Source organism: Pseudorasbora parva, chromosome 8 (assembly GCF_024679245.1).
Source record: "Pseudorasbora parva isolate DD20220531a chromosome 8, ASM2467924v1, whole genome shotgun sequence".
Taxonomy (NCBI): Eukaryota; Metazoa; Chordata; class Actinopteri; order Cypriniformes; family Gobionidae; genus Pseudorasbora; species Pseudorasbora parva.
Window position 1 is genome coordinate 14454105 of NC_090179.1, and position 27887 is coordinate 14481991.

Sequence of the window (27887 nt, forward strand, 5' to 3'; positions counted from 1 at the left end):
TACCCTTATTTGAAACTCCTTTCAGATAAAACTGTCTACTGGAGGAATAAATGTAATGCAAACTTTGCTTTGAGAACAGAATATTTGATTCTGCTGTTGAGTTGAAATGATATTGGTGAGATGGCCTAGTAGTTGGAGTTGAGTTGTGTTGCTCATGCAGGGTCTCAGGTTTGAATCCAACCTGCATTACTTTTATTATGTATTGTCTTCTTGTCTGTAACGATTATAAAGGCCCTATAAAAATGAATTATCAAAAGTTTTTTAATGTTTTTGAAAGAAGTCTCTTATGCTCATCAAGGCTGCATTACCCAATCAAAAAAATAATAATTACAGTAATATTGTAAAAAATAACTGATACCATAACTGTACTACAGTACTGCCATAATATTTTTTTTAGACTGCAGTCTCTTAAAAGCATCCATAATTCAACCAAGATTATTACATGGCTCTGTGGAATACTTGTTTCTGATTGGTCAATCGAGTCATGGTGTTATTCTCCGATAACAACGATAAAAACTGATAAAACAGGCTCATCTGTGTAACTGAAGTTAGCACTATACATTTACTAAACTAAACCATACCGTTAAAAAATATATAGGGTCCAGAGTTGAATTATGTGCTGCAAACTCATGCTTAAGTTATGTGGCATGATGTTCTGCTGACACCTCAGCTTCTACCTCTCAGATTTATAAAGGATTTTTGCCAGGTCCCCTGATGAGGTCTCAAAAACGCTGACACATCCTCCCTCACGCTCACACGTGCTACAACACGAACAAGTCGCCGCAAAGAGGCTACAAGGTGACTCGCCTCATGATTAATACGCCACTGTTTGAGATCAATAAATGAAAGTGATACGTTTTCAGGGGTTTAACTATTCATAACAGGGTTGTTGTTGTGCATGCATGCATGGCCTTATCGTAATATAACTACCTCAAAAATGTCCACACCCTGTTCTGATTGGCTGGGGTTTTTGGGATCTCTCAGTTTGGGATCTCTCAGTTTCCTTCTAGCATTAACAGTTCAAAAAATTGTTCTGTCATCATTTACTCAGTCTCATGTTGTTGGTTTGACTTCCATAATATATATTTTTCCATACTGAAAAGTGAACTATCATTTTAAAACAGGTTTTATTTAACCCTATCACTTATAGTTCAAGCCAGGGTTGCAAGTCTATGGTTTTCCATACACCATTATTTGTAGTTGATTTGAGCTTCGTTACTTCTGATAAGAAAGTTTCCTACTTTCAAATTCTGTCCATTTCATCATAAAATTCAAACAATAATTGGCAATTTGAAGCTCTTAAATGTGGCGATACGTCGCTGAAGTTACACCACGAAAAATCATGCATGAACATCAGAAGGTATGTTTATGAAATAAGACAAGCGTTTATGAAAAATCACCTTACCATTTACATTTTTATTTGAGTGAAATTATTATACTGTACAGGGGGGTTAAGGGCAAACCTTAAGAAAAATGTGTTTTTCACTACTCCCAAAGCGTATTATTGCAGAAAATATATATATATATATGTTTGCACTGAACATTAATGAAGCAACAGATTTTGTGTGAAAGTAAAATCATAAAAGTGGTTTATTTTGTTTAAAAATCGTGGATTGGCAAGGGGGGCCTTTTACACATGATGCTGATGTACAATGCTGAAAATGTTGGCCCAAGAATGATTGTGTCCATATTAGCAGGGGATGGAGGACATTGGCTGGCACATGGCACGAGGTGTGGTCAGAGAAAAGGACTGAAGCGCACAACAGCAGGACGTGTGCATTATTTATGATGAAGCATTAAAGGTTTCACTTTCTGAAGCCAAACATGTACAAGTACAGTCTCTTTGATTCACATTCATTTATATGATTTGAGATTTTCTTCAAGAAAAACTTGGAGATTTACTAAATGAATCATGGAGAATGATTTAACAACAAAAAAAAACAACAAGCTTTGCCATAATTACAGCAATGCTGGAAGTATTTGAACTTATATGGGGTGGGCTTATCATTTTTTGGCAAAGGGGGAATTCACCCCAAGATGGGCTTTTTAATAAAAGCACAAAACAAATTGAAATCAGTGCTACGTGACTAAACACATAAATCTGAATGTATCAATCTGAATGTCTGTGGGCAGAAATGTATAAAAGTGCAGAAGTTCGATCTGTGGTTTTAACAAAAGTCAGTGATTTATTTGCAGTGCTGAGTGGATTACTTGCAAATTGTAAATGTTTACTGATTCCAAATTACATTGACTAAAAAACTTATTTTAGATTACCTTTGACCTAACTCGTTTATCACATTGATTCGAGTAGGATAATATTGTACCCTATTGATACAAATACAAAGAGAAAAGTACATTCTTTGTTATCAATAACATGAAGTATTAAATGTTACATTATGTCAGGGTTTCCCAAACTGGGTTTGTGATGTAAAAATGCTTGGGGTTTGAGAGTTTGATAAAAAACTAATAAATTAAATAAATCATATAAAATTTAAATAAATAAATATAATAAAAATGTGTTTGAAAGACAAAAGCCTTCCAAAAACATAGAAATGCATGACCAAATGACTTACTGAATGATAATTCAAATAATAATTGTGTTCGAGTTGATTCGATATGCAGCGTTGCAATGTTTTTCCGCTGCTAGGGGTCGCTAACATCTTCAAAACAATAAAGATGTAGATTGATGATGCAGGGAATGAGCGTGGAATCATGAAACTTGATGTCATACAGATGAAAATGAAAATAATGTTTATGGATGGATGAATGAATGCATTCTGTTGCCATGGTTTTCTATGGCAGTAAAAGTGGAAACTGAGGATAACGCGGATATGACGCCATTGACAGACGACTCCCGAACACGCAATTTTGTCACGATTTACAAATAGTTGGAAACATTTGGGATACTGTAAGTACTCAACTGAACAAAATATATAACAGTGGCCCAGTGGATTTTGGATATTTTACTGCACCTTTAAAAAGTGAAATGATTTCTGCAAATCCAGTGATCAAGTGCTGTGCCTGTGTGTCCTATTCAACAAAACTAGAAGACTTTCTGAATGTATACAAGCGATATGCTTTTTAACAAAGTAAAAGTAGTAGTAGGGAGAATCAATTCTAAATGATTTACTGCAATTGTGTGAATAATATTTAATCATGTAATCAGTAACTGTAGTCTGATTGTGAGTATTTAGAAATGAGCTTGTTTACATGCACCCTATACATCATGTAAACGCAATACTTCAATCAAACTAATGCGGCTAAGCTCATAATCGTAGTAACCAGATTCGCATTAAACTCGGTGGTGTGCATGTGCTTGGTTCTAAATGTGCTGTTCACACCAACTTCATGACTGAACTCTGTAACATTATTCTGAAGTTCTCTCTTCTCCAAATCGCTAAACACTGCCAACACAACCCGCTGCACATTCTCTGCTCCGTATCTTCATCAAGAAGGCATGAAGAACGCGAGGACAGCGTAGGCAAACCTGACATTGCGTTATTCATCACGGTGCCGAAAATAGTGGCACCGTAGTGAGTTTTCAGGAAGAAAAGTGGCATGGAAGGGCCTTAAAGTTAAACATTTTTAACTGTTCTTTTATTAAAACAACAACAATAATAATAAATCATTTAAAATAATAAATAAAATGTTAATAAAATCACTGACAACCTGTTTTCCCCCAAAAGGCCCAAGTTGGTACTTCTTGCTTGAACTTCTAAAAAATGTATGTGACATGAATAAATCTCAAACAACACTTACATGGGTGCAGGTCCTGCTTTTCAGCATCCCTTTTTAAAACGAAAGTGAAAAGGGGTACGAAATACCCCAGTAATGAAAACATTTGTATGGCAAATTCATCCGTTTTTAGAGGAAACGCGTCCAAGATCAAGACCCGAGATGACAAAGAACATCATCCGCTTTCATAGTGTTAATCTGATTTAAAAAGTCGCAAAAAAAAATCTCCACAGTGATTCCTGAAGATTACGAATTATGCCACATGATGAAGACTTAAAACCTTAAGAGTCAAAGCGGCCCCACTCCTCTCTAACGCCTCTCTCGAGAGGAAGTAAGAGTGAAAGTGGTGACACGGGCCTAGATGTGGACACTTGGGAGGGGTCGACAGCTGCCCATTATATTTTATCTACCGGGCACGGCATCGAACAAAAATGCAACATGCACATACAAGTCTCCGGATTTAAATAACAAGCAGATGAGCCTTTGGGTTTTAAAGAGGGGACATTAATTTGGGAAGGGAAGGCGCCACTGTTGACCCCTCAGCTGTCCCGGCTGAGAGACAAATGTGTCCCCGCTATAGCATCAGACATATCAGGACGTCTGCGGGTGTCATAATGAGATGCTAAACAAGGGTGTGGTTTCAAAACACACTGTACTTACAGTACAGCTCGAAAGCCCAGAGAGAGAGAGAGAGAGAGAGAGAGAGAGACTCAGTCTGAACTGTGAGAACATTACTCAGCAGTTTAGCGACACTGTTTGCTAGACTCAGCATTTATCTGCAGTCTTCCAGGAATGACTGCAGTGAACACAGCCTATAACTGAATAAGAGGACACTCAAGCCTCTCAGTCGCCATGAATTCAAAATGGACAATTCTTTTTTTTTATGGAATACTGCAGTAAATATTATACAAAATGTTTCCGTGCATATCATGTTCCTCATAGTCTTAAATCAAAATAACTTCCCCCTCCCTCTTGAAGCTCATCTCTTCTCTGATGACGTGAGGGCGGGGCAACCTGTCACTCACATGAGATCCACCAATAGCAAACCACAGCCATCCAATCAATTCTTAACGGACAAAATCAACTAATTTTCAACGTCATCAACACATACATTCATATTAAAATTTCTAATTAGGTGATTTTATGTTTTTTTTATGTAGATGAATTCGCCTAATTGGAATTAGCCTTATGAAAATGTCATGCAGTGCGACCGTGATTTATCATAAGATTAATTTATTTCCCTAACATGCTTAATATTTTTTCTCCAAGTTTATTAATATTAATGCAGATCTAACAAGTAGCACAAAGATATTTCATTGTTCATCATGATATATCTGAGTCACATTGTTCTGAATCATAGACTAACAACATTAAAATACGTTTCATCATATAGTGGTCAAATGTGTAATTTCTTTATTATTTTATTTTAGAGGCCATGGTCATGGATGAACAATCTTCTGTCAATTTATGTTCCTCTGGTTCTCTTTTTGTCGTCTAACATGACTACTGATCCGACCCATGACTCATCTCACTCTCTTGCTCGCCTTCTGTTCCTCCTGTTAGAGCACTACTCATTTCCGATCGCCAGTTAAAAGAGGAGAAACATAAGATCCTGGCACATTGTGTGAATTTAATTGAGTATGCACAGTTTGCTCCTTGACAGGCTCTATCTGGTTATAACAATCAGATCAGTGGTCTCACTTCATATTAAGAGTCTTTAACTAATATATACTTACATTTAAATTAAAGGTGCCCTAGAATGAGTTGAAACAATATGTTAAATTGTTCTCTGATATCTACATAGAGGGTATGTGGCTTATTTAAGGGCAAACATTGTCCAGATACAGTTTTACAGGTCCATTTACAACCCTATAAATTGTCCCTAGGATGTAATGCTCTGTTTTTGCCTAATTTGGAAGAGTCATGAATATTGAGCTCTGCTCTGATTGGCTTATTTCAGCAGCTCACAGCAGTTCAGTGAAGCGGCTCCTGACCGTCCTGACAGAACACAGAGCGACTGAATGACTCTTTAAGCAGAACATCTCAAATGGAGATTGATAAAATGCAGCTCACTTGTTTATTGGTGTTTTCAGATCATCCGCGCGCGAGAAAGAGCTCTGTAATTTCAGTAATTTAAATCCCACAATCAGAGCTTTTCTGTGAAAAGAACACGTATACTATCCGGTGTTTTACCTAAACATGTACAATCTGGCAACCATATGCACGTGAGCTCTCTCTCGCACACAGATGATCTGAAAACACCAATAAACAAGTGAGCTGCATTTCATCAATCTCCATTTGAGATGTTCTGCTTAGTGTCATTAAGTCTACATTTTAGACTTGTCTTTTTTCATCAACGATATTGCATGTTTATAATGTTAGTCACAATGTAGGCTACGCAGTGACTGTGATGTACTCCGAAATACAAGCATGCAAAACCATCATACTTAAGTGCTCAAAAATATAAATATATATATTTTTACTAAATGAATAGCCTTGTCAAATGACTATCGTTGTAACTTATATGGTGGAAAAGGTGACGTTTGCTAGAAGGATCGAGTGAACGATCTGTAAGCAACGTATCTACGGTTGTATTTTGTAATACAAAATAATATTAACCTTTGTCATTAGACACACTATTTAGTTTTGTATGGTACTTGGAGTTTCCTATTGTTACTGTACTAGTATCTTGCGTTATCTAGACAATGCGGTCTCTCTAAGAAACTTTCAACTTAATCAGAAATTGTTTAAACAGTCAAAAGTGGATAAATCGCTACTTACTGCTTGCAGGAATACAGTTGTAATTGCCCCTTTCTCCAGTTTAAGTCACAGAGCGAAGCTTGCTTGAAATGGGCCGAACAAACGAACGATTTTGAAATAAATTGTTGAATAAAAGGTGATTTTATGTTTTTTTCATGTAGATGAATTCACCTAATTGGAATTAGCCTTATGAAAATGTCATGCGGTGTGACCGTGATTTATCTTAAGATTAATTTATTTCCTTAACATGCTTAAAAAAATTTCTCCAAGTTCTCAGTAATTTAAGTGTTTATTAACAAAGTATCCGATTTTATTTGAGTTTTTGATGATCTTACATTTTTGTTTTTTAATTTCCGATTTGCCTTCTTATGTATTTAACAAACTTCTTTTTCTTGTAAAATGCATAAAACTGATAAAAATGTTTTAAAAATACTATTGACTTAAGCATTCTGTATCAGTGATTCCTACTACAGCCACAGAAATGTTATATTTTATTCTTTAATTTAATACAGTTATTGCTATTATTGGTCGCTCCAAATGACATCTCGAATGTTTTTAAAAATATATTTAAAGAGATCAATAAACAATACATTTCGTAAAAAAATAGACTTAAATCATATTTAATTCATTTCACAGAATTGTTTTTATGAACAAACATTTTATTTTTTTTAAACCAGTCATAAGTCTCACGGGTGTATTTGTGGCAATAGCCAGCAATGGGTCAAAATGATCGATTTTTCTTTTATGGCAAAAAATCATTAGGATATTAAGTATAAATCAAGTTCCATGAAGATATTTTGTAAATTTCCTACCATAAGTACATAAAATATATATATACTAGTAGTAGCAATAAGCATTACTAAGGATTTCATTTAATTTGGACAACTTTAAAGGCAGGGGTTCAGGGTCACACTTATTGTGGCTTTCTTGTGATCAAACTTGACCCTCATCATGCTGCTGATATTTTTTTTTACACACCTTCCTATTCTCCTGGCCAGATACTCTGCTCTTGCTGCAGGGTCAGAGTTAACACGCTGCGGCGCCGCCTATGGCGAGCTGAGAGAACTGAATTGTTGAGGTATCCGATTATAGTAAACCTAAACCATTTTGACATATGAAAAGTCCTCACGTCTCCTGCAGAGCCTAAACATGACGTGTGTCCATGAGAGCTGCCGTTTTCGCTATCCTCGAGTGACTTTGCTTATCTGCTGTCCCGATGATTCGGCTCCGTCAGTTCTGCCTGACAATGAACATGTTTGAACAGATGCAAATGTTGGGGGGCGTGCTTATATATGATCTTCAACGCTTGCGTCACGGTTAGGTTTATGTTGAGAAGCACTTATTTTTCCGTGGTGCTTTTCATTCACAAGATTTACATAAGAAGTAGGAGGCAATAGTGTTTGAGACTCACAGTATGGGATGTCCATGTACTGAACTCTTATTATTTTACTACGGCAAGGTTAATTCAATTTTTCATTCTAGGGCACCTTTAATCACGTTATATGCTGTACTAAGTACATACATTTACTAAACATATATTTAAAAAATACCTGCATGCGATTATAAATGATTAATTTCAGTAAAGGCATCTACACTGTTCCCCTTCCTTTACCCCTTAAACCACCACTAAACTCACCCACTCCACCAAACCTGTGCCTGACTACATCCGTATCCCAGTTCAACAGCAGCGCGAGAGTTTTTGCAATACAATCTTCACATACCTCAGCCCACCACAGTACAGGAACCAATATCAAAGGTAAATAAAATTTAATAAACAACACACACTGTTCTCTTTATTTCTCCAACTTCACAAAAACACACTGAAAATGAACCGAGCACTGCAACAAATAATATAACAACCTTCCTCACATTTTTTACATTCCCTCTTATGTCTTATGACAGCTGATCTGCTTAACAATAAAAGTTGTGATTGGTCTACTCTGCTCTGATTGGTCAGATGACCCAGTCTGTTTTGATTGGTCGACTGTTTACAGCGCATAAGAAACCAAACGACACTTTTACCATATCTGAATTTTAGCACCAGAACTTACTCAATAATTTTACACACAGTGATATGAACAGTAACAAAATAATTTTTCTAAATCATTTTGCATCAATTAGAACAATTAGAGTCCTCATCCTTTTAAGTGCTGCAAAGCTGATTTTAGAAGCACACAAAACAGCATCTACTCGACATTTCGGCAACATGAACAGAACTATTCCAGTCTCAACTACAACTATTGTGTTTAAGGGTGAAAATAAACGTTGTTCACAGGTAGCCAATGAAGACCATTAGGTGGGCATTATGCTAATTTTTTACAAACCTACGTAGGTTTGGGAAGGAAGTAAGACTGGAATTACTGACAACCCGTTTCAGGCAGTTCAAAATTGGTTCTTTCTTTTGAGAGACAATTACTCCATTTGTTGAGCACTTTGATCTTTGAAACTTTGCAGACCATTTACATTCACAAACAGCTATATTACACACTGCATTAAGGTATTAGCTGAAAAAGCATGCGGACACTTTAAAAGACTGGGAAACACTGCTCTATACATTAAGCTCTGAGATGCATCATCTTGCGCAGACCAAACTGTGCAACCAGTCGGGTATTAGAGACATCGATTGCACTTTTGTATCTGCTAGTAAGAAGGCTTTTGACAGGAAGAGTTAGATAATCCACAAGGCCTAGACTAATCCTAACACAATACCAATACTAGAGCATGTGGTCTAAGAATGGGCTGCTGTAACAACATCTTACAGAATTTACACTGACACTCACATTCCTCATTACAAGACACCATTAAAAAGAGCTTGAAGATACACAGTACAATAAACAAACACAAGTAGCAGCAGCTAAGAAATCTGTTGAGCCGAGAACAGTCAGACATCTGTACACTTCAGCATGGGACGTGTGTAAACATTAGGTTTATGACAGGAAGAGATGTAACACTCACGGCTAGATCTGCAGGGGTCGCTGTGCGTGCTGTCGTTTGATTGGTTGCTGGACACCGAAGACACGCTAGCACTGCGGACGAAGCCAAAGGCGGCCAGTCGAGCAGGAGGAAGATGGGAGAATCCGGGAGGACGCAGTCCAGATTGACCCGGTTTGGGGAGTATAAATTTGGGGGCCACACCCAATGCTAGTCTTTTCTGATCCACTGTAAAGCAGTTGACAAACATTAGTTCCTTCAGAGTTGTTCCTTCAAACAAATATCACTAGTTCATTAATAGATAGCTTGACTTGGTATTTCTTTCTACAATCTATAATAATAAATAAAATAATGCTTTAGCAAACACCTCTAAAGATCCCAATGTTTACAGAGAATTCATAAAATGCCTGTTGTTATGGATAGATGTATGTAGTGTATATAACAATAATATAACCATTAAAAAGTACACCTATTAGGAATTGAAGAATCTGATGATTTCTGTCATCCTTTTTCTTTTCAGAACTTCCTTGTTTTCCAGGACATGGCAATATTTAACTGACAGTTCCTTGATTTACTTTCAGAAGACCAAGGAGAGACTACATTTAAGACCACACATTTAAAAGTCACCTACTGTATATAAGTGCCCTTATGAAAATTAACAATGGTTTTTACTACAGATAAAACCAAAAAAAACATGGTTATTATAGTTTAACCATGGTATTTGTGGTAAAACTGTGGTTATAGAAATGGTAATAAGCCAAAAAACATGGTAACTACACTTTTACTATAATAAAAACACGGTTAATTTCCATAAGGGTGAGATACATTTTGAAAGGTTTCTAAGAGATATTTGAAGATATAAGAAAAATAAAAGTGTATGACAAGGTCCTTGCCAACATGAAATTTACATTTCAAAGATAAATACAAATCAATTTCAGAACTAAACAGGACTGCACTTCATAAACTTAATGCATTACGATGAGAAAGAAGTCTGGTTCTGTGTACTGGCATTATAGAGCTGTGAAGACAGATTTATGAGCTATATTTTAAGCAAATGTCTAATACAAATCAATACTTTGTTCAAAATGTGATATACGTTGAATTAAAATTCCACTGACAACTGGGGATTTGATTGTGAGGGTTTTAGTGCCTACTGACCTATTGGTTCTTGGTGACTACTTGAGGCCTGAACAGCTGGAGCCGTATAACTGAGGGGTGATGCCGATCTTTGACCTGGCAATACAGTCCTGTTCTTAGTAGCAGGCTGTCTGGTGACGGCTCCAAGACCAAGCTGAGGCCTTAAGGCTCTGGGGAAGCGGAAAACGGAAGCAGCGGCATCATGGGTATTTAGCTGAACCGCTCTACCAACCTGGAACAGCAAGACACATCTTTTGATGTCTTTGCTAAACTTATTGAAGCAGTTGAAAGTATCAATAAATCATGCTTTCACAAGCACAACACATTTATATAGAGTTCAGTAATGCTGTTTTAGCATCTGAAGCCTGTCAGTCCAAACCGATTGTTGTGCACCTCCCGACTGGAATCTGATCATTTTTAGGAAGTGTGAACAGCAATAAATTACATGAAATGTGATTAAAATCATCTTTGGAGATCCATTATACACTGTCAGAAAAAAGGTACATTGCTGTCACTGGGGCGGTACCCTAAGGTACAAAACCAAAAAGGTACTAATATGTACCTTTAAGGTACTAATGCACTCTTAAAGTACTGATATGTACATTTTAAGGTATTAATAAGTACCATGTACCATTTATACAAAGATGTACCTTTTCACTTTTGTACCTTAGGGTACCGCCCCAGTGACAGAACTGTACCTTTTTTCTGAGAGTGTAGTCTATCTAGTCTATGTCAGACATTGTAATAGGAAACATGCTGAAAGTCGAGCAGAAAATGACTGCGCATAAAGCCATGCGTACCAATATAAATAAGAAAACATCTCTATTGAAAACCCCTCCATGTTGCTGTAGTTATTTTTGGTGTATGCCTACTAACACAACATCCTGGAATAGAAACAAATGCAGATACTGACTATGCAGATGGACAGTCAATAAATCAGATCAGATTCCAATCGGATACAGAAATAATCAGATTTAACTGACAGTGTAAACATAGCCTGAGAAGTCTCACCTCATGTAAGTATTGATCTGGCAGCTCTCCATGGAAACTCTCCGATTTGCCCACCAGTTTATGGGGGACAGTGTGGCTGGGTGGCCTGATCCCAGAGGGCATCAGTCCTGGAGGGGAGTAGTACCCTGATCTCTGTACTTCCTGGCGATACTTGTCATAAAGGACATTAGAAGAGCTGAGCACAGGGGAACCTCTGAACCCCTCTGATTTAGGCTCTTTTGAGGTTGGTGAGCTACTGTATGGTGTCAGTCTCGGCGGTAGAGTCGATACTTCATAGGGACCTTCAGACATTGGTTTCACTTGAGGGCTCTTGCGGACATAGGTTATGATTTTTGGCCGAACATTTTTGGGCTTCAGGGGTGGAGAAGAATTCTTAGACTCAGACTCTGCTCTAGTGGGTTGTTGAGGAACAACAGGTTTTTGAAAACTGCTACTACTACTGAGAAGGTTTTTATTTGGTTGCCTCAAACCAGTGTTTACCCTCTGTAAGGTTTCACTCCGCTCCTGACTCGCTTCTCTTGTGCTAATATATTTGGCTGGTGACGAAGGTGGCTGTTTTCGAGGTGAACAGGTGGTTTTAGGGGATGGAGGGGTCTCAGAACGAGACGGGCTGCCCCAAGGTTTTCGCCTTTCCAAACTCGATGAACTAGATCTTCTGGTCTTTTCAAAAGATGCTTGCTTCTTGTACGGTTGGGGTTCAGAACAATCAGAGCGGACGGGTGCACCCTTTGAGGTTAGTTTCAAGGTTTTAAGAGCAATTTCAGGAGATTCCTCATCCTGGGATTTGAGTTTGTTCTTTATATCACCAGTGGAATCATGGGAGGACCTTCTGTTTTGTGAAGTAGACTGAATGTTGTCTGAGACGAGAGGTTGGCAAGACTTCTCAGTTGATGCCGCTTTTAAATTTATAGCCTTTTCGTCTTTTGCAATGTGCTCCTTCAAATGAATTCCAGGTTCTCTGAAATTGGCACTTCCTGATTCATTAGAGACCTTTGTGATCCTTGCAATGCTACATTCACTCACGCCATTTGTCAGTTGACCTGAGCTCTCAGATATTACACAGTCTGTAGCTAGTTGGTTTTCTTGTGCTTCTAAAAGAGGTTCTTCAGGCAAGGCGGTGGAGTTAAGATTGAGATTGACACTGCCAATGTGCGTTGTACTTTTTCCTGCTTGATGATGCATGCCCTCAGTATGTAGGGAGCTCCGGCTTTTATCTAAAATTGTCAAGCAGTACTGTGAGGCAAGAGTAAGGTCCTCAGAGAGAGTTCGGTATGGCTCTGAGGGAGCATGCCACGAATCAGAGCTGTGAGTTCGACCGGCGTGGTCCAGGGCACTAGCAAGACTTCCTCCAAGACTAGACATTGTGGAGAGACAAGAAAAAAAAACATCATTTTCAGAGCTAAAGTCAGTCCTGGCTATGCTGGTCACCATTTCTTTGCTAGTGGAATGAGGACAAACAGTAGACTCTTTTGAAGTAAACTGATAAAACCTTTTGTTATCCTTCACAGATTTTGTTTCGGTCTTTGTAATATCGGTGGATCGAACACCTTTCATGTAACCTTTAGAGACATTGCTCTCTTCCTCATCCTCTAGCTCCTGACTTTCCAGCATCTCAAACTCAGCCAGCTCCGGGTCATCACACAGGGAATCTGTGGCCTGGATAGTCATCTTCACCTGTTCTTCAGTGTGAGATGCCACAGACGACAGGGCATCAATTGCCTCCAAAGTTGTTTCTCCCCTTTGGATTTCATTAGCATTGGCATCTCCATCCAGGGAATCCTCAGCAAGCCTGTTGTTGTTGTTCCTGATTTCCTTACAGCCATCTTCAACGCTGGTCCCGAAGGGTCTGGCGTGTTCATCATTCACACTCATGTTTCCTCCAGGCTCATGTGTTCTCACGCTTTCATGTAGAGTCTTGTTGGTCCTCCCTTGAGGTCTGGAGCTCTCTCAGCTTTCAAACTTAAAGCTACTGTAAGCATTGGCATCTTTCACACTGTTGGTTAAGGTACTAGTTTTTAGTAGATGACATCAGGGGTTGTCTTCAACCTGCCAAGGGGGGTAAATAACAGATTTTATAAATGTCTTGATGAAAAAGTTCAAATAAGATATTTTTATTTATTTTTTCCTTTATGCTGATCTTCAATGGTTTTTTTTTTTATTCTTTCTCTTGACATGTTTTATTTTTATTTTTTAAAAAATTTATGCTAGCCACCACCAGCATTTTTTTTTTTTACAAAATGTTCATTGCCCCCAGAATATTTAGTTGCATTAATATCTAAACATGCAGTATATTATCAAAAGAAAGAAGAGCCTCTGCTTTTAAACAACAACAACAACAACAACAAACGTTTCATTCTAGCTTCATGTGTTCTTTTTTTTAATCAACACTTGAATGTGGGTTAGTTTCATACAAAAACAACATTGAGCAAAAAGCTGAAAAAATTACATTTTTGTCAAAGACTATACAGATGAGATTCAGAATGATGATCAAAACACAGATGCAGTCGATTGAGTCCATCAATACCCCCTAAGATTAAACAGTCCTATAGCTCGCCCTGGGTCGACATTTCATTCAGTAATTTTAGGCATTCAGTTTTGATTTATAGGCTGTTTAATGTTGATGATGACATTATTTTACATATGCATCCGATTACATATGATATCAGTTGTTTCTTGCAGTGTTTTTATCCCGATATTCTGTTCTCTTTCAGAAGATTTGTGATACCACCTTCCTACCTATAACAGTCAAAATACAGTAAGCCAGAAATGTTTTGTCAATGGCAAGTGAGCATTGTTTCACAAATTATGGTGGGAAAAGAAAGAGTTAAAGCCATGAACAGATTTATTAGATTGTTTAGACTTATGACCCACAAAACCTCTCCTTTTTTAGAAACTCTTTGTTTCCATTAAAATAAAATAATATTAGTACATTTGTAAATTTATGTGGTGCCTTCATGAAGTGTGGAAATCACACAAAAAAATTCTAAAGTTATGAGCACTTCCATTTCTTGCCACCGTACACTTGCATTTCATTGCTTTTTTGTTTTTGATTTAAAAATGACCTAAACAAACACACTTCTCAACAGTCTATTATTTTTCAGCGATGAAGGCTGAACATTTTTGTTCCAAAACATTGTTCCTTTGTCAGATATTTGGTAAAAGCATGATCAAACACTGGAATCTTCTCCATTCAGGATCAACGCCGTATAAAATGTACAAAACGCACTGCATCGTTTTATTAAAAGGATTTTTAAGGTAAAAAGACTCTCTAAGCATAACACATAAAAATAATGCTTAACTCAAATAGGATTAAGTGTAATATTTTATCCAGATGAAATTCTTTCACACAGAATGATGAACATACTGATAATTCTCCACAGTGAGAACACACGCTCACGCTCAGTTCTCCCTAGCAACAAGAACAGCTCCTACACTCCAGAAGTTCCACCGTAGGAGGTCATTCCCTGAGGAAACGGCAGACAAATGTTCTCAACAGGAACACACTCCATTCCTAAAACGCATCCAAATTAGCCAATGGTGTAATAGATACCACGCTGAAGAATGACTATGGTTCACCCAAAAGGCTAATTAACATTATAGATTATACTATCATATATTGTACATTTTATACTACTACAAATTATATTTATGTAGAAATGATCCACTTAATCACACTAAATGCTTTTATAAACAAATAACAGAAAACAATCCATCATTTAAACCTATCATAAATTATTTCTGTTTGGCTGCCTGCTGCCAAGCCAAATATAAGAGAAAAATAAAACATAACACACACTTTGTGCATTTATCTTCCTTGACCCACTTTGTACATCTGCTGATTTTGTGCATCTGTACTCAATCATTACTGTTCACTTACTGCCATAATGATGTCTCATCATCTTTCTATGCTTTAAAAAAATAACTGCACTCATTTTTACAAATGAAATAGTTGCTTTTCACATAATGATACATTTCATAGTGATCATTTCCAAGACAAAAGCCCTATAAAAGCCCTTATGGCTTCTGGGCTTATACATTTTCTGTTGTTGTTTTGTAAAGACTTTTAAAAAAAGTTTTTTTTAAGACGTCGCAATGCGGCGCCAGGCACGATGCAGGTGTTCTTTACTACTTTCGGCCCGACACTATTAACATTTTCACGTCCTGCGGGACGCTGTTTAAATAGCAAATGCACTCGCGCCCTTCTGTTCACCCATGCTGGTCTGAAAACCAGGTGTGTTCAGGAGCATTGTTGGCACGTTGGCTTTTAAAGGGAATGGGAGATGAGACTCTGATTACACTTTACACCCGAAACACACCTGTGACTCATTAAGAGAATAGGAACAACCCTTTTAGACCATGCACTGGGCGTGCCAACCATATCTAGCAAAAGGCAAAAGAGGATTCAGACGGTGCACTTGTGCCATGCGCTTTAGACCATGCACTTAAAGGGTTACTTCAGCGATTAGCATATGGCTTTGTATCAGTAGAAACCCTGGAGTATATTCAAATGATTGTGCTTTCCCCCCTCATATCCCCCTGAGACAAGAGATTTATGCATTTGATTTCTGGAAAAATTCCTCCTATGATGCAAATAGACGATTTTTGCATCATAGGAGGAATGTTTGCCCAAAGGCTAAAGACTACAGCCAGCAGAGGGAGCCATTTCCGCATGTTTTGAATCTAAGCATGGGGGATGGAGATCACACTCAGCTTGCAGGGAGAGCTCAGCTGGCAGCTATACAGGCACTCATTTAAACGGAAATATGGTGAGCAATGTAAGTCTTTTAACTTCTCAAATTAATTTCTATGAAAGTTAAGCTTGCAAAGGCATGAACTGGCAAAGGCCAGGCTGAACTCGCGCTGTATGCCGCGAGTGTAGTCTCGATTACCTCAGCTCTCATCACTCGTGCAGTTAGTGCTCAGTGCAGTGACTCACTCATTATATTGAACAGACACGTTCAGTTTTTAATTGTAGTGTCTTCTCCAACTCAGTCACAGAAATCAAGTTGGTGGCTTTGGGAATGGCCTCACAGGGCAGCGAAGCATTCTGGGAATTGTAGTCTTTCATCCCCACGAGACAAAAATACATTTTCTGTCTATTCTCAGTCTAGAAGGCACCAAATTCAAAAATAATTTCACATTTCTACTGCATTGATGACCCAGTTTAAATACAGATTCATCTTCCCAGCGCTGAAGTACCCCTTTAAATTGTTTAAAATAGGGCCAAGAGTCACTTTCCTCTTTGGCTCTTACCTATTACTTTCATTTTAATAAGCAAACTATGTAATTAAGGCATACACAGTATAGATAAGTTACAAATCATTAAAAAAATAAACGGATTCCCCAAGAGCAAGTGTTTAGTGGTATGCTCATGTTCAATGCTAAGGAATAATGTAAACAGTCTCCGTCGAGCTGTCAGAGACAATGACTAACTGTCACACACGGATTGTCTGCATGAGGGTTTGTCAGTCGCATGTGACGACTCACGTCAGCGTCAGGTCTGCAGGTCAGTGACACAGCAGTGTATGACAGCATGAAGAGATTTAGAATATCTGTCAAGAGAAACCCTGCTTCCTATCATCACAACCATTTAGAAACTAGAGATCAATTATTTACAAGAGGAAGGTAGACAGAAATAGAGAATGGAAACAACTAGTGTCAGGGAAGCTTCTTTGAAAATGCAGCTTGTCATGCAACAAGCACCTCAAAAGCCTCCAGAGAAGGGTGCACAGAAAACGAGAATCTCCAATTAGGCTGACAGCATTAAAGTACGGTGTAGAGAAAAATTCAGTCATCATTTACTCACTCTAAACTTCCTGTAGAAGTCAATGTTAAGAATAGAAAGTAAGATTAGGGTTAAAAATGCCCTTTAAAAAAAGGTAAACATATCACAAATATGCAGATTTCAATATGCCAAAGCTGATTGAACACTGTTGAGAATATTGCTTCAGAATAAATTATATTTACAAAACAAAACAAAAAAAAAAAATATATATATATATATATATATATATATACCTTTTGTTCCGGAAAAGCACATTTTTTACTCAGACAAGTGAATGAGCGAGTTAAGGACAAGCACATTAATTTGCTTAATGTCGAGGCCTGTAATGAATGGTGTTTAAAAAATTCAAATTAATTGTCAGTAAAATTTTCAAATAAAAACATTTTCTGTTAAAAAACAGATTTTTTCCACAAAAATCTCTTTTTTCCCAAAAAATAAGTCTGGAAAATGGGGGGTTGTCTCATATTGGGGGTATACACGGTATATTAAGAGCATCTGGAGCCTTGAGATCCAATGACTCTCAACAATTGTCAGTCAAACTAACTGTGTCATATATTGGTGCATTATATATAGCACCAGTAAGATGAACGGAAAAAGGACGATTTAAAAAGGAGACTCTAATATTGACTAGTGGAATATCTACACGGCTCAATCAGTGGGGAAGCGGTTTCCTCCTGGCTAATAGATGTTCGAGCTGACAGTGAACAGATGAGAGAGAACAGCGATGGCTGAGTTTCTACTTTGTTCAAGTGAGCATTCATGATGAATTCCTGCTCTGCCCTTCTCTGCGGCGGATTGTGATTTATTACCGCAAACCAATCTCACTACTGAAGAGAACAACAAAAAAAAAGAGGCCATACAGAATGCATTTTAACTTTAAGTTTAGCCAGATGGATGTATTTGAACATGCCATTGTGTATGATCTATCTATCATAAGGAGAAACGGATCATTCAGAAACAATTGCAGTTGCTTTGTCTATTTTTGCTTCAAGTCAGTTGAGTCAATGATTTAATAGCCGCGTTTCCACCATCAGGCCAAAAGTGGGGCTAGTGCATGCCAGGGCCAGTTGTGTTTCCAGCGTCACGCTCTGGGCTTGATTGGGCCTCGTTGGGGCTTCCTCTGGGCCAACGGCCAGGGATTTTTGGCCCGCCAAATACCTTGGTCCAAAGTGGGCCAGCCCGGCTTGACGAGTGGTTACGAACAAAAGCAGAGTTTATCTGAGTCTGGAGACAGCAGTGTTGCAGATGATTTTATATACCAGCTAACATCAGCATTATAGACTTTAAAATCATCGTAAAACTTTCCCTCCTAAAGCCTGAATACGATTGGCCACTGGCGCTACAAGGTGGGATTTCTCCCAAAACCTCTTAAGGAGAGAGACAGATTTTCTCTTTCTGGCTGAACCATCATCATCTTGGCTTGCCGGCCAGGCCAATACGGCCTACACACACACAGAGCCATGTGCTGTGTGGGACAGGAAACCCGATGCCACCACACAGCCAGTGGGCCAACCATGCAAGCTTATCATTTCTTCTTCAGTACATGCAGAAGAAATCGATTTCAACACCTTCTGACCGGACTATCAAGACTTTCTCCTGCGATTTCACCTGGGACGCTCTTCTACTGCTCAGGCTAACTGCAAGTAACACACGATTACAAATCTCTGTGTAGTTGTTAAAACTGTAAACCCCTTTGTTCAGACAAAGGAGCTTTTCAATAATGGTTCCTCCAAGGTTTTAGACTCTTTCCATAACTTCACCCATCTGTACTGACCCAATTCTTCCAACCACTTTAACTTTGCCTCTTACCATATATGCGTGATGTGTGTTTTATGTTAGTTTAGTCTTGTCTGTGATTTGTACAAAATATATGTTTGGTTCTGACTCCCTGTCCGCAAACAAATTGTCGCTTAAATGATCCATCTTGTTATGCACTCTAAGCGCTTATGTTAATGCAAAGGAAGAATTATTTTTCTTTAGCCATGAAACATATCCTTTTCTTAGAATTAATTAATAATCAATAATGAGCATTCACAGGATGATTGATGTGGCCACTAAGTAAATTATTAACTGATTAAACATAATTAATCCTAATGAATAATCATAATAAACTATGAATAATTATTAATATTTCCCCTCTGAGTTAATTCACTACATATTATAAAGCTGTGGTAAAACATTGATAGGTTTGAGTGACGTTCCAGAGAGGCATGTTACAGGCAGGTTTTAGTGAAGCGGCGGTGGAAACGGAGCACAGTTTTTGGCTCTGTGCTACAGGTCCGAGCAGGGGTGTAGCACTAAATGTTGGGGATGTCTCAGCATGCATACGTTTGCAGTAAACATTTTGTCAAAGAGCTAAATGTCAGTTTTATATATTATATTTCCTGTTGCTGATTACGTTCTCCTCCAGTGGGTGTAGTTCTCAGTGTAATATAACATGTTTGCGCTCTTTCTTAATTGCCTGAATCCACTTTTGTGTCCTTAAACGCATGTTTTTTTTTTTTTTGGGTTAACAGCTTATAATAAATTCTGGGTTTTTGGTTCTAGGTTTTTTTTTAGCTTGTTTTCTATACACCTGGTCACATATCAGCTTTTAGACATAGTTCTGTTTTTGTTATAAGTCAGAAATTACAAGGAGGCCGCTTCAATACAAAGTCAATGGAGAGCGCTGGCTTGTTTTCCACACTGGTGGGCGTTTTTTTTCTTTCAGATTACGGCTCTGTCTCTATTGGTGCATATTACAAACCAGATTCCAAGAAGTAAAGTTGGGACACTGTACAAATTGTGAATACAAAAGGAATGCAATAATTTACAAATCTCAAACTTTTATTGTATTCAGATTAGAATATAGATAGCGTATCAAATGTTGAAAGTGAGACATTTTGAAATGCCATGCCAAATATTGGCTCATTTTGGATTTCATGAGAGCTACACATTCCAAAAAAAGTTAGGACAGGTAGCAATAAGTGGCCGGAAAAGTTAAATGCACATATAAGAAACAGCTGGAGGAACAATTTGCAACTTATTAGGTCAATTGGTAACATGATTGGGTATAAAAAGAGTCGCAGTGTCTCTCAGAAGTCAAGATGAGCAGAGGATCACCAATTCCCCTAGCCTGGATGCCAACCAAACTCAGCCCCGCCCACACATTTTTTTAGGTCGGGCAGTTCGGTCTGGCCTTGCTCCATAGAGGAGTAATTATCCCCGAACAGAAACTGTTCAGACCAATGAAATCATCAGGGCGGGCTTCAGACGATGATGGGCAGATGATCAACAGTAACGTAATCATGCGTCATCAAAGGGGCTTGGATTATATTTGTTCAAATCTTAAACGGAGAGCTTGTTTGTATGCATTCACCTTCACAATTTCTCTCAGAAATGATGATGATGTTGGGTAAGTACTCTGTGTATCATTAAATTCTTTTATTTTTTTTACAACACCAGCAAAGATCGTGTATTCCAGCGCGTGCAGACAGGGTTGTCAAGTTTTTACAACAAAATCCGCCAACTACTAGCCCTAAACAATAGCTTCTCAGGAGGTTCTCCGGGGGAAAAATGGTGTTTGGGGGGTAAAATGTGTGTTATTTTGGCAAGGTTGCCTGCTAAAATTCACACTCACACTATATATCACATAATAGCTGCTTTAACCCGCGGACATACAAAACAACCCGCGATGAAAAAAAGCAGACTTGGCAACAGTTGAACTATATTGACATTTGACAATGTGTCGCTTCGTTGCTCTGATTGGTTGTAGGTCTGTCCAATTGATGTCTTTCCTGGTTCGGTTGAAACACGGCCCATAATCACAGCCCAATGGAGCAGTTTCAGACTCATATTCTGACTAGAATTGAGTATGACCACGTCAGGCTACAATTCCCCTAATGCTGCGGCGAAAAATAGTAGAGCAATATCAATAAAGGAGTTTCTCAGGGAAAATATGCATAATATCATCCAAAGATTCAGAGAATCTGGAACAATCTCTGTGTGTAAGAGTCAAGGCTGGAAAACCATACTAGGTGCCTGTGATCTTCAGGCCCTTAGACGGCACTGCATCACATACAGGAATGCTACTGTAATGGAAATCACAACATGGGCTCAGGAATACTTCCAGAAAACATTGTCGCTGAACACAATCCACAGTGCCATTCGCTGTTGCTACATGATCCAGAAGGATCCAGAACATGATCCAGAAGTGCAGGCGTTTTCTCTGGGCCAAGGCTCATTTAAAATGGACTGTGGCAAAGTGGAAAAATGTTCTGTGGACAGGCAAATCAAAATTTGAAATTCTTTTTGGAAAACTGGAACTAAAACTAACTGGAACTACTTGGTAATCGGGACTGAAGAGCACAAGGACAACCCATCAGCATTCAGTTCAGAAGCTTGCATCTCTGATGGTATGGGGTTGCATGAGTGTGTGTAGCAAGGGCAGCTAACACATCTGGAAAGGCACCATCCATGCTGAAAGGTATATCCAAGTTATAGAACAACATATGCTCCCATCCAGACGTCGTCTCTTTCAGGGAAGACATTGCATTTTCCAACATGACAATGCCAGACCACATCCTGCATCAATTACATCATCAATGGCCAGCCTGCAGTCCAGATCTTTCACCCATAGAAAACATTCAGCACATCATCAAGAGGAAGATGCGACAAAGAAGACCTAAGACAGTTGAGCAACTAGACGCCTGTATTAGACAAGAATGGGACAATATTTATATTTCTTAATTTGAGCAACTTGTCTCTTCAGTCCCCAGTCATTTGCAGACTGTTATAAAAAGAAGAGGGGGTGCCATAAACACGGGCTTGTCCCAAATTATTTTCCCCTTAAAATGATAGATTTTCTCAATTTAAACATTTTATATATCATCTATGTTATAAAAGAAGAGGAGATGCCACCCAGCGGTAAACAAGGCCTTGTCCCAACTATTTTGAGATATGTTGATGCCATGAAATTTAAAATCAACTTATTTTTCCCTTAAAATTATACATTTTCTCCGTTTAAACATTTGATAAGTCATCGATATTGTATTCTGAATAACACATTGAAATGTGAAACTTCCACATCACTGCATTCTTTTTTTATTCACAATTTGTACAGTGTCCCAACTTTTTTGGAATCGGGTTTGTACTAACAAACAAAATAATGCAGTATTGACTTTAGAGCAGGTTTTTATTTGTAAGTTTTCAGTTCCTCAGAATAGCAACGCGCCAACAATGTGCCTGAACACACCTGGTTTTCAGACCAGCACACCCATGGGTGAACAGATGGGCACGAGTGCATTTGCTATTTAAACAGCGTAGCGCTGGACGTGAAAAAGATCGTGTCGGGCTGAAACTAGCAAAGAACACTTGCGTCGAGCCTGGTGCCGCATTGTGCCGAGTGTGTGATAGGGCTCCAACAATGTGAGTGAAAACTTGTTTTTCCCTTGTTAATGTTGAAAAAGATGTAATTGTAGTTTCTTTCGTGAGATAAACCGCTGACGCAATGAAGAACACGTAACAATAATATTCACAATAACATCTTTTTACTGAGTATTTTGATACTGTACTGTACGTTTTACTGTACTGTGTTTTGCTATAAACATTAAATCAATATTTAAAAAATGCTGGGAAATCATTGACGTGACCCTACAAGAGGGATTCCTGATAGGCTTTCTGCAAAAACTTAAACACTTTTTACAGAAGAAAAAATCCTCCACTGACTTCGACTTTCAACTTCAAGGACCTTGATAGAAATGTAGTGGAGTAAAAAGTACAATATTTTGTCTTTCAAGTATAGTGAAGTTAAAGTCATAAGTTTCCAGAAAAAATAATACTCCAGTAAAGTACAGATAGTCAAAAAGTGTACTTAAGTACAGTACTGAAGTAAATGTACAGTTACTGTCCACCTCTGCCCACGTGCAGTTTGTCATTGCAGTCTGCAGAGCGAGCCCTGCAGTGATTCTGCTGTCCTGATGCCAGAAGTACACACATACACACACACACACACACACACACACACACACACACACACACACACACACTTTAATGATACACTGATGCCTTAGTGTTTCAACATAATACTGATTACCATGATCATCAGCTCTATCTATCTATCTATCTATCTATCTATCTATCTATCTATCTATCTATCTATCTATCTATCTATCTATCTATCTATCTATCTATCTATCTATCTATCCATCCATCCATCCATCCATCCATCCATCCATCCATCCATCCATCCATCCATCCATCCATCCATCCATCCATCCATCCATCCACATACCTATTCATCAATCATCTCTATCTGTCAGTATTTCTATCCATCCGTCTATCTATCCATTTATCTCTGTCTATCTATCCATCCATTTATCTCTGTCTTTCTATCTATCTATCCATCTGTATATCTATCCATCCATCATCTCTGGCTGTCTCTGTCTATCTATCCATCCGTCTATCTATCTATCCATCCATTTATCTCTGTCTGTTTATTCAGCCATTCATATATCTATCCATCCATCATCTATGTCTGTCTGTCTATATATCCATCCATTTATCTCTCTGTCTGTCTAGCTATCCATCTGTATATCTATCCATCCATCATCTATGTCTGTCTATCTAGCCATCCATTTATCTCTCTGTCTGTCTATCTATCTATCAATCCGTATATCTATCCATCCATCACATTCTATCTGTCTGTCTGTCTATGTATATATATCTATCTATGTATATATCTGTCTATCAGAATATGAACAATTAATCTTCACAACGCAGTGAAAACAAGCCAACTCAAAATACTTCAGCAAATAATAATTTTGTATACAAATTTATGTTAACATGCTAAGTAGACTCGAGTGAACGCAATGAAAAGAAGGAGAGCCGGCTGACATACGGTAAGGCCAGACAGTTCTCCTCTTGACTGATGCAGTTTCTGTCGCAGACATGAAGTATAAATAAAACACTCACAGCTTGTCCCTCAAGGCGTCAGCATGAAACCCACGAGCAACGGCCACGACAGACTGTCGTTGGTACTTCTACCTCCTTGATTTTTCCTCTTTCATGACATTGTAACACGTTCAGAGCGCTATTGACAGTATGACGGCCGACAGCAGGAAGTTCGAGTGGCAGACTGCTGTCATAGCCATTAGGATGCATGAAATTCCCCTCATTTCCCATGATGCATTCAGAGGATGTCCACTGCACCTGTTCACTAATCAACCAGCTAACCTAGAAGGGACCTGGATTAGAGAAACATGTTACATCTGTCTCTCTTTATGTGTGTGCGTCTTTTGTTGCTCCTTTTCTCAAGCATCACTAAATGGAAGCAGCGATTCCCACTCTCAGAGCTGGAGCACTAATTAAATATTAACATCCAAATGAAACCAGAGGCCACGCCTCCTCTCCCTTTCAAGAGCAAATCTCTCATCCGCTTTGTGTGAGGGGATTTATTGTACATAAATGTTTAAGGGATTTTGAATGCTCCATTTCAAAAATCTGATACAGATAAGTGTACACAAAAATAAAAGGCAGAAAGTCTGCTCTGTGTTATGATGCAGACTGTGTAAGTATTTTACTTGGTGCTGTCTTAAGCAAACGTGATCTGCTGACTCAGAACTGATGAAAAACTTTGCCTTGTACAATAGCACACACACACACACACACACACACACACACACACACACACAGTGTAAGTGCATGACGCAGGGAAAAGTAGTGGAGAGTTTGTATTTTTTGTCATTGCAGGGAACACAATCACTGTATCGTTAATAATTTCATGCTCATAATCGTCTTAGGAAATAAATAAAGACGAATCTTCAGCCTGTCAATCAATTTTCCTCAATATAGACTTTCTAAAAAAAAATGTAATTAAAATAAATAGTAAAAAATACTATTATCCATTAGTTAAAATTTTTGATAAAATTTCACTATATTATACCAATATTCATTAGGTTTTTACATTATATTAAAATAATATAATCTTAATACATTGATTATTATTAAGCTGATATTATGCATCAGTAATTTTACACCAATGCAAATTATATATACATACAAATATATCTATATTGTAAATAATATATAAATATAAAAGATCATGACAATATCAATAAACAATGTAACAATTACTATTAGTATTGAAATAATATTAATTTATAGTAACAATATTAATATATTCTATAAATGTATTTTATAATGTAAAAACATGAATAAAATACTATAATAATAAGCCTGATTATTATTATTAAAATAAACAAACAACTATACAAGCATACAAACGTATTATCTATATTCTAAATAATAAAGATCAATTAATAATGTAATAAAGATAATTCATATTACAATAACATTACTTTATAGTGACAATATTAGCCTAATATATTATATAAACTTGTTTTATAATGTAAAATGTATTGTATTAATTGTATAATGCATACGATTATTATTACAAGACACTAACATTACACATGAGTAATTAAATACAAGCAAATTAATTTACAGCAATATTTTAATATAATTGTGGGCTATATATGTATAGAATGTGGGCTAAAATGTGGGCTAAAATGTAATATTTGCACTAGTAGATATATAACTATTATAAACACGTGCACAAAAGCAACAAAAAAATGATGCTAGTACGCCTATAATAAGACTCATCATATAAATATGGATTAATAATTAATTAAAGCCTTCGCTCATTCATTAATTCAGTGTCTGCGTGCTAAATGAAATCTGCCTGCTAGATTCGGCCGCAGGATGAGCGTGGTGTGATATATGAACACACCGAGTGTTGCTGCAGATAGCCTACACACGACAGCAGGTGGATGTAATGCTCTCAGTGAGCTCCATCGCATTATTCACACACACACACACACACACACACACACACACAGTCTTACCTGCAGATCTTCAGCATCCGCGAGGAAACGCCGCGCGCCTGACGCAGAAGAACAAGCGTTCGATTCCGTGCAGCATGGCCAGGACGAGAGGATGAGGATGAGGATGAGGATGAGGAGAGCCAGGCGTGCACGACAGGATGCCGATCGCAGGAATGAACGGTGAGAAATGATGAACTGTGGCTGTGTCCCGAAACCTAGTGACTTTCCTACCTAGACGAGCTTTGAGGGCATAAGTCCGTTGATTTTGCCGCGTTGTTGTAACACTTCAGCGGCCTTTTGGAGAAAATGCTAGGCGCATCTATGAGGTCCAAAAAAATCCGTTGTCTCGGAAGGTGTCTGTGACGCCTAAAATGCGGTCTAGTAGGCACACAAGGATTTAAGACACAACCTGTTTGTAAACCGCGCATCGAGCGCCACTCACAGGCAGGCACGCGCACAAAACGTCTTACCAGCATCAAATTGTACAGAAATTGTAGTTTTATTTTCTGAAAATAATACTAAAAATGTATATAATATAGCCTACATTAAATACAGATTTATTTACTTTACTTTAGATATTATAGAATATTTTAAAGGTGAACTGGATTTGTTTTTTTTTATACTGTTGTCTGAGGTCAACTTATGACGTTTGTGTGGTTTTTACATTCAAAAACATAACTAATAAGTAATAGGCTATTTTCCACACTGGTTTAAAGGCTGTCTTCTGAACACTGGGTTTTGATGGGCGTGCCGCACTGGAGACTTGGAAGTAAACGCCCACGGCTAGGATTGGAGAAGATTTGCATATTTAATGAGCTTCAGCTCCGCTGTCATATCTATGGCCCTGTCAGTTCAGGTCACGTGAGGGAGAGATTATTTTGAAAGCGACAACTGCAACTTGTCTTTTTCAAACAAACACAATTATTTATTTCTCATCCACCCGTGATTGTATTACATGGCCCGCACCCACACGCTCGGTCCATATAAGGGCGAAGTGCGCGCTCACACACACACAGACACGCACGCGCGCATCAAGTAAGAATTTCTGCCAAATGGCGTACGTTTTGGTCTGATACAGACCCGGGACTAGTACTATTACATATAAAAATATGTTTTACTCACTTAAGTTTGTTGCATCCTATCGGATCCAGTATAGAAGGCACAACATTGTGTCTGCAAATCCAGCACTTGAGGCTTCTTTAAAAAAACGATTCCGCGGTGAAATAAAACGAAAACACAAACGTTCTTCCCCATGTGAGCTGGAACTTCATTAAAAATAAATGAAGTAGGACTATCACAGATTCCTAATATTAGCTTTGACTAACAAGGAAGTTTTCAGCTCTGAAACTTAGATGACAATTCTTATATTACCGTGAACTTTTATATATCAAAAGCTCAAGGGAAAGTTCATTTCTCAATTTATCACCCCTTTAAAATAACGTTCTGTCTATCCATGCTGCATTTCCCTTCAATATTTAGTTGGGAAAACCTCTTCACGATGTGAACAATGTTCACTGTGAGACACATAATCTAAAAAAAATTAAATAAAATCCAGATATCAAAATATATGATTTTTTTAACTATTCCACTAGTCCATTTCTTCTGATCTTCCTTGAGATGGTTCAGCTGTGTTTGATTATACTGATTGGACTTGATTAGGAAAGCCA

At 37.9% G+C, this 27887-nt stretch overlaps 1 protein-coding gene across 2 annotated transcripts in view; it reads right to left on the reverse strand.

Annotated features, from left to right (window-relative positions):
- Window positions 1-26345, reverse strand: part of mtus2b (microtubule associated tumor suppressor candidate 2b) — a 61755-nt gene extending 35410 nt beyond the window's left edge. The window contains exons 1-4 of one of the 2 annotated variants that reach the window (XM_067450167.1): window positions 26242-26345; window positions 11575-13620; window positions 10585-10795; window positions 9451-9654 (exon numbers count right to left, since the gene is read on the reverse strand). In XM_067450167.1, the coding sequence (XP_067306268.1) occupies window positions 9451-9654; window positions 10585-10795; window positions 11575-13446 (2287 nt within the window). In that variant the 5' untranslated portion in view covers window positions 13447-13620; window positions 26242-26345. Of the gene's footprint in view, window positions 1-9450; window positions 9655-10584; window positions 10796-11574; window positions 13621-24310; window positions 24662-26241 lie in introns of those variants that run through there. The other variant, XM_067450168.1, reaches the window with a different exon arrangement.
- Window positions 26346-27887: the final 1542 nt, after the last annotated feature.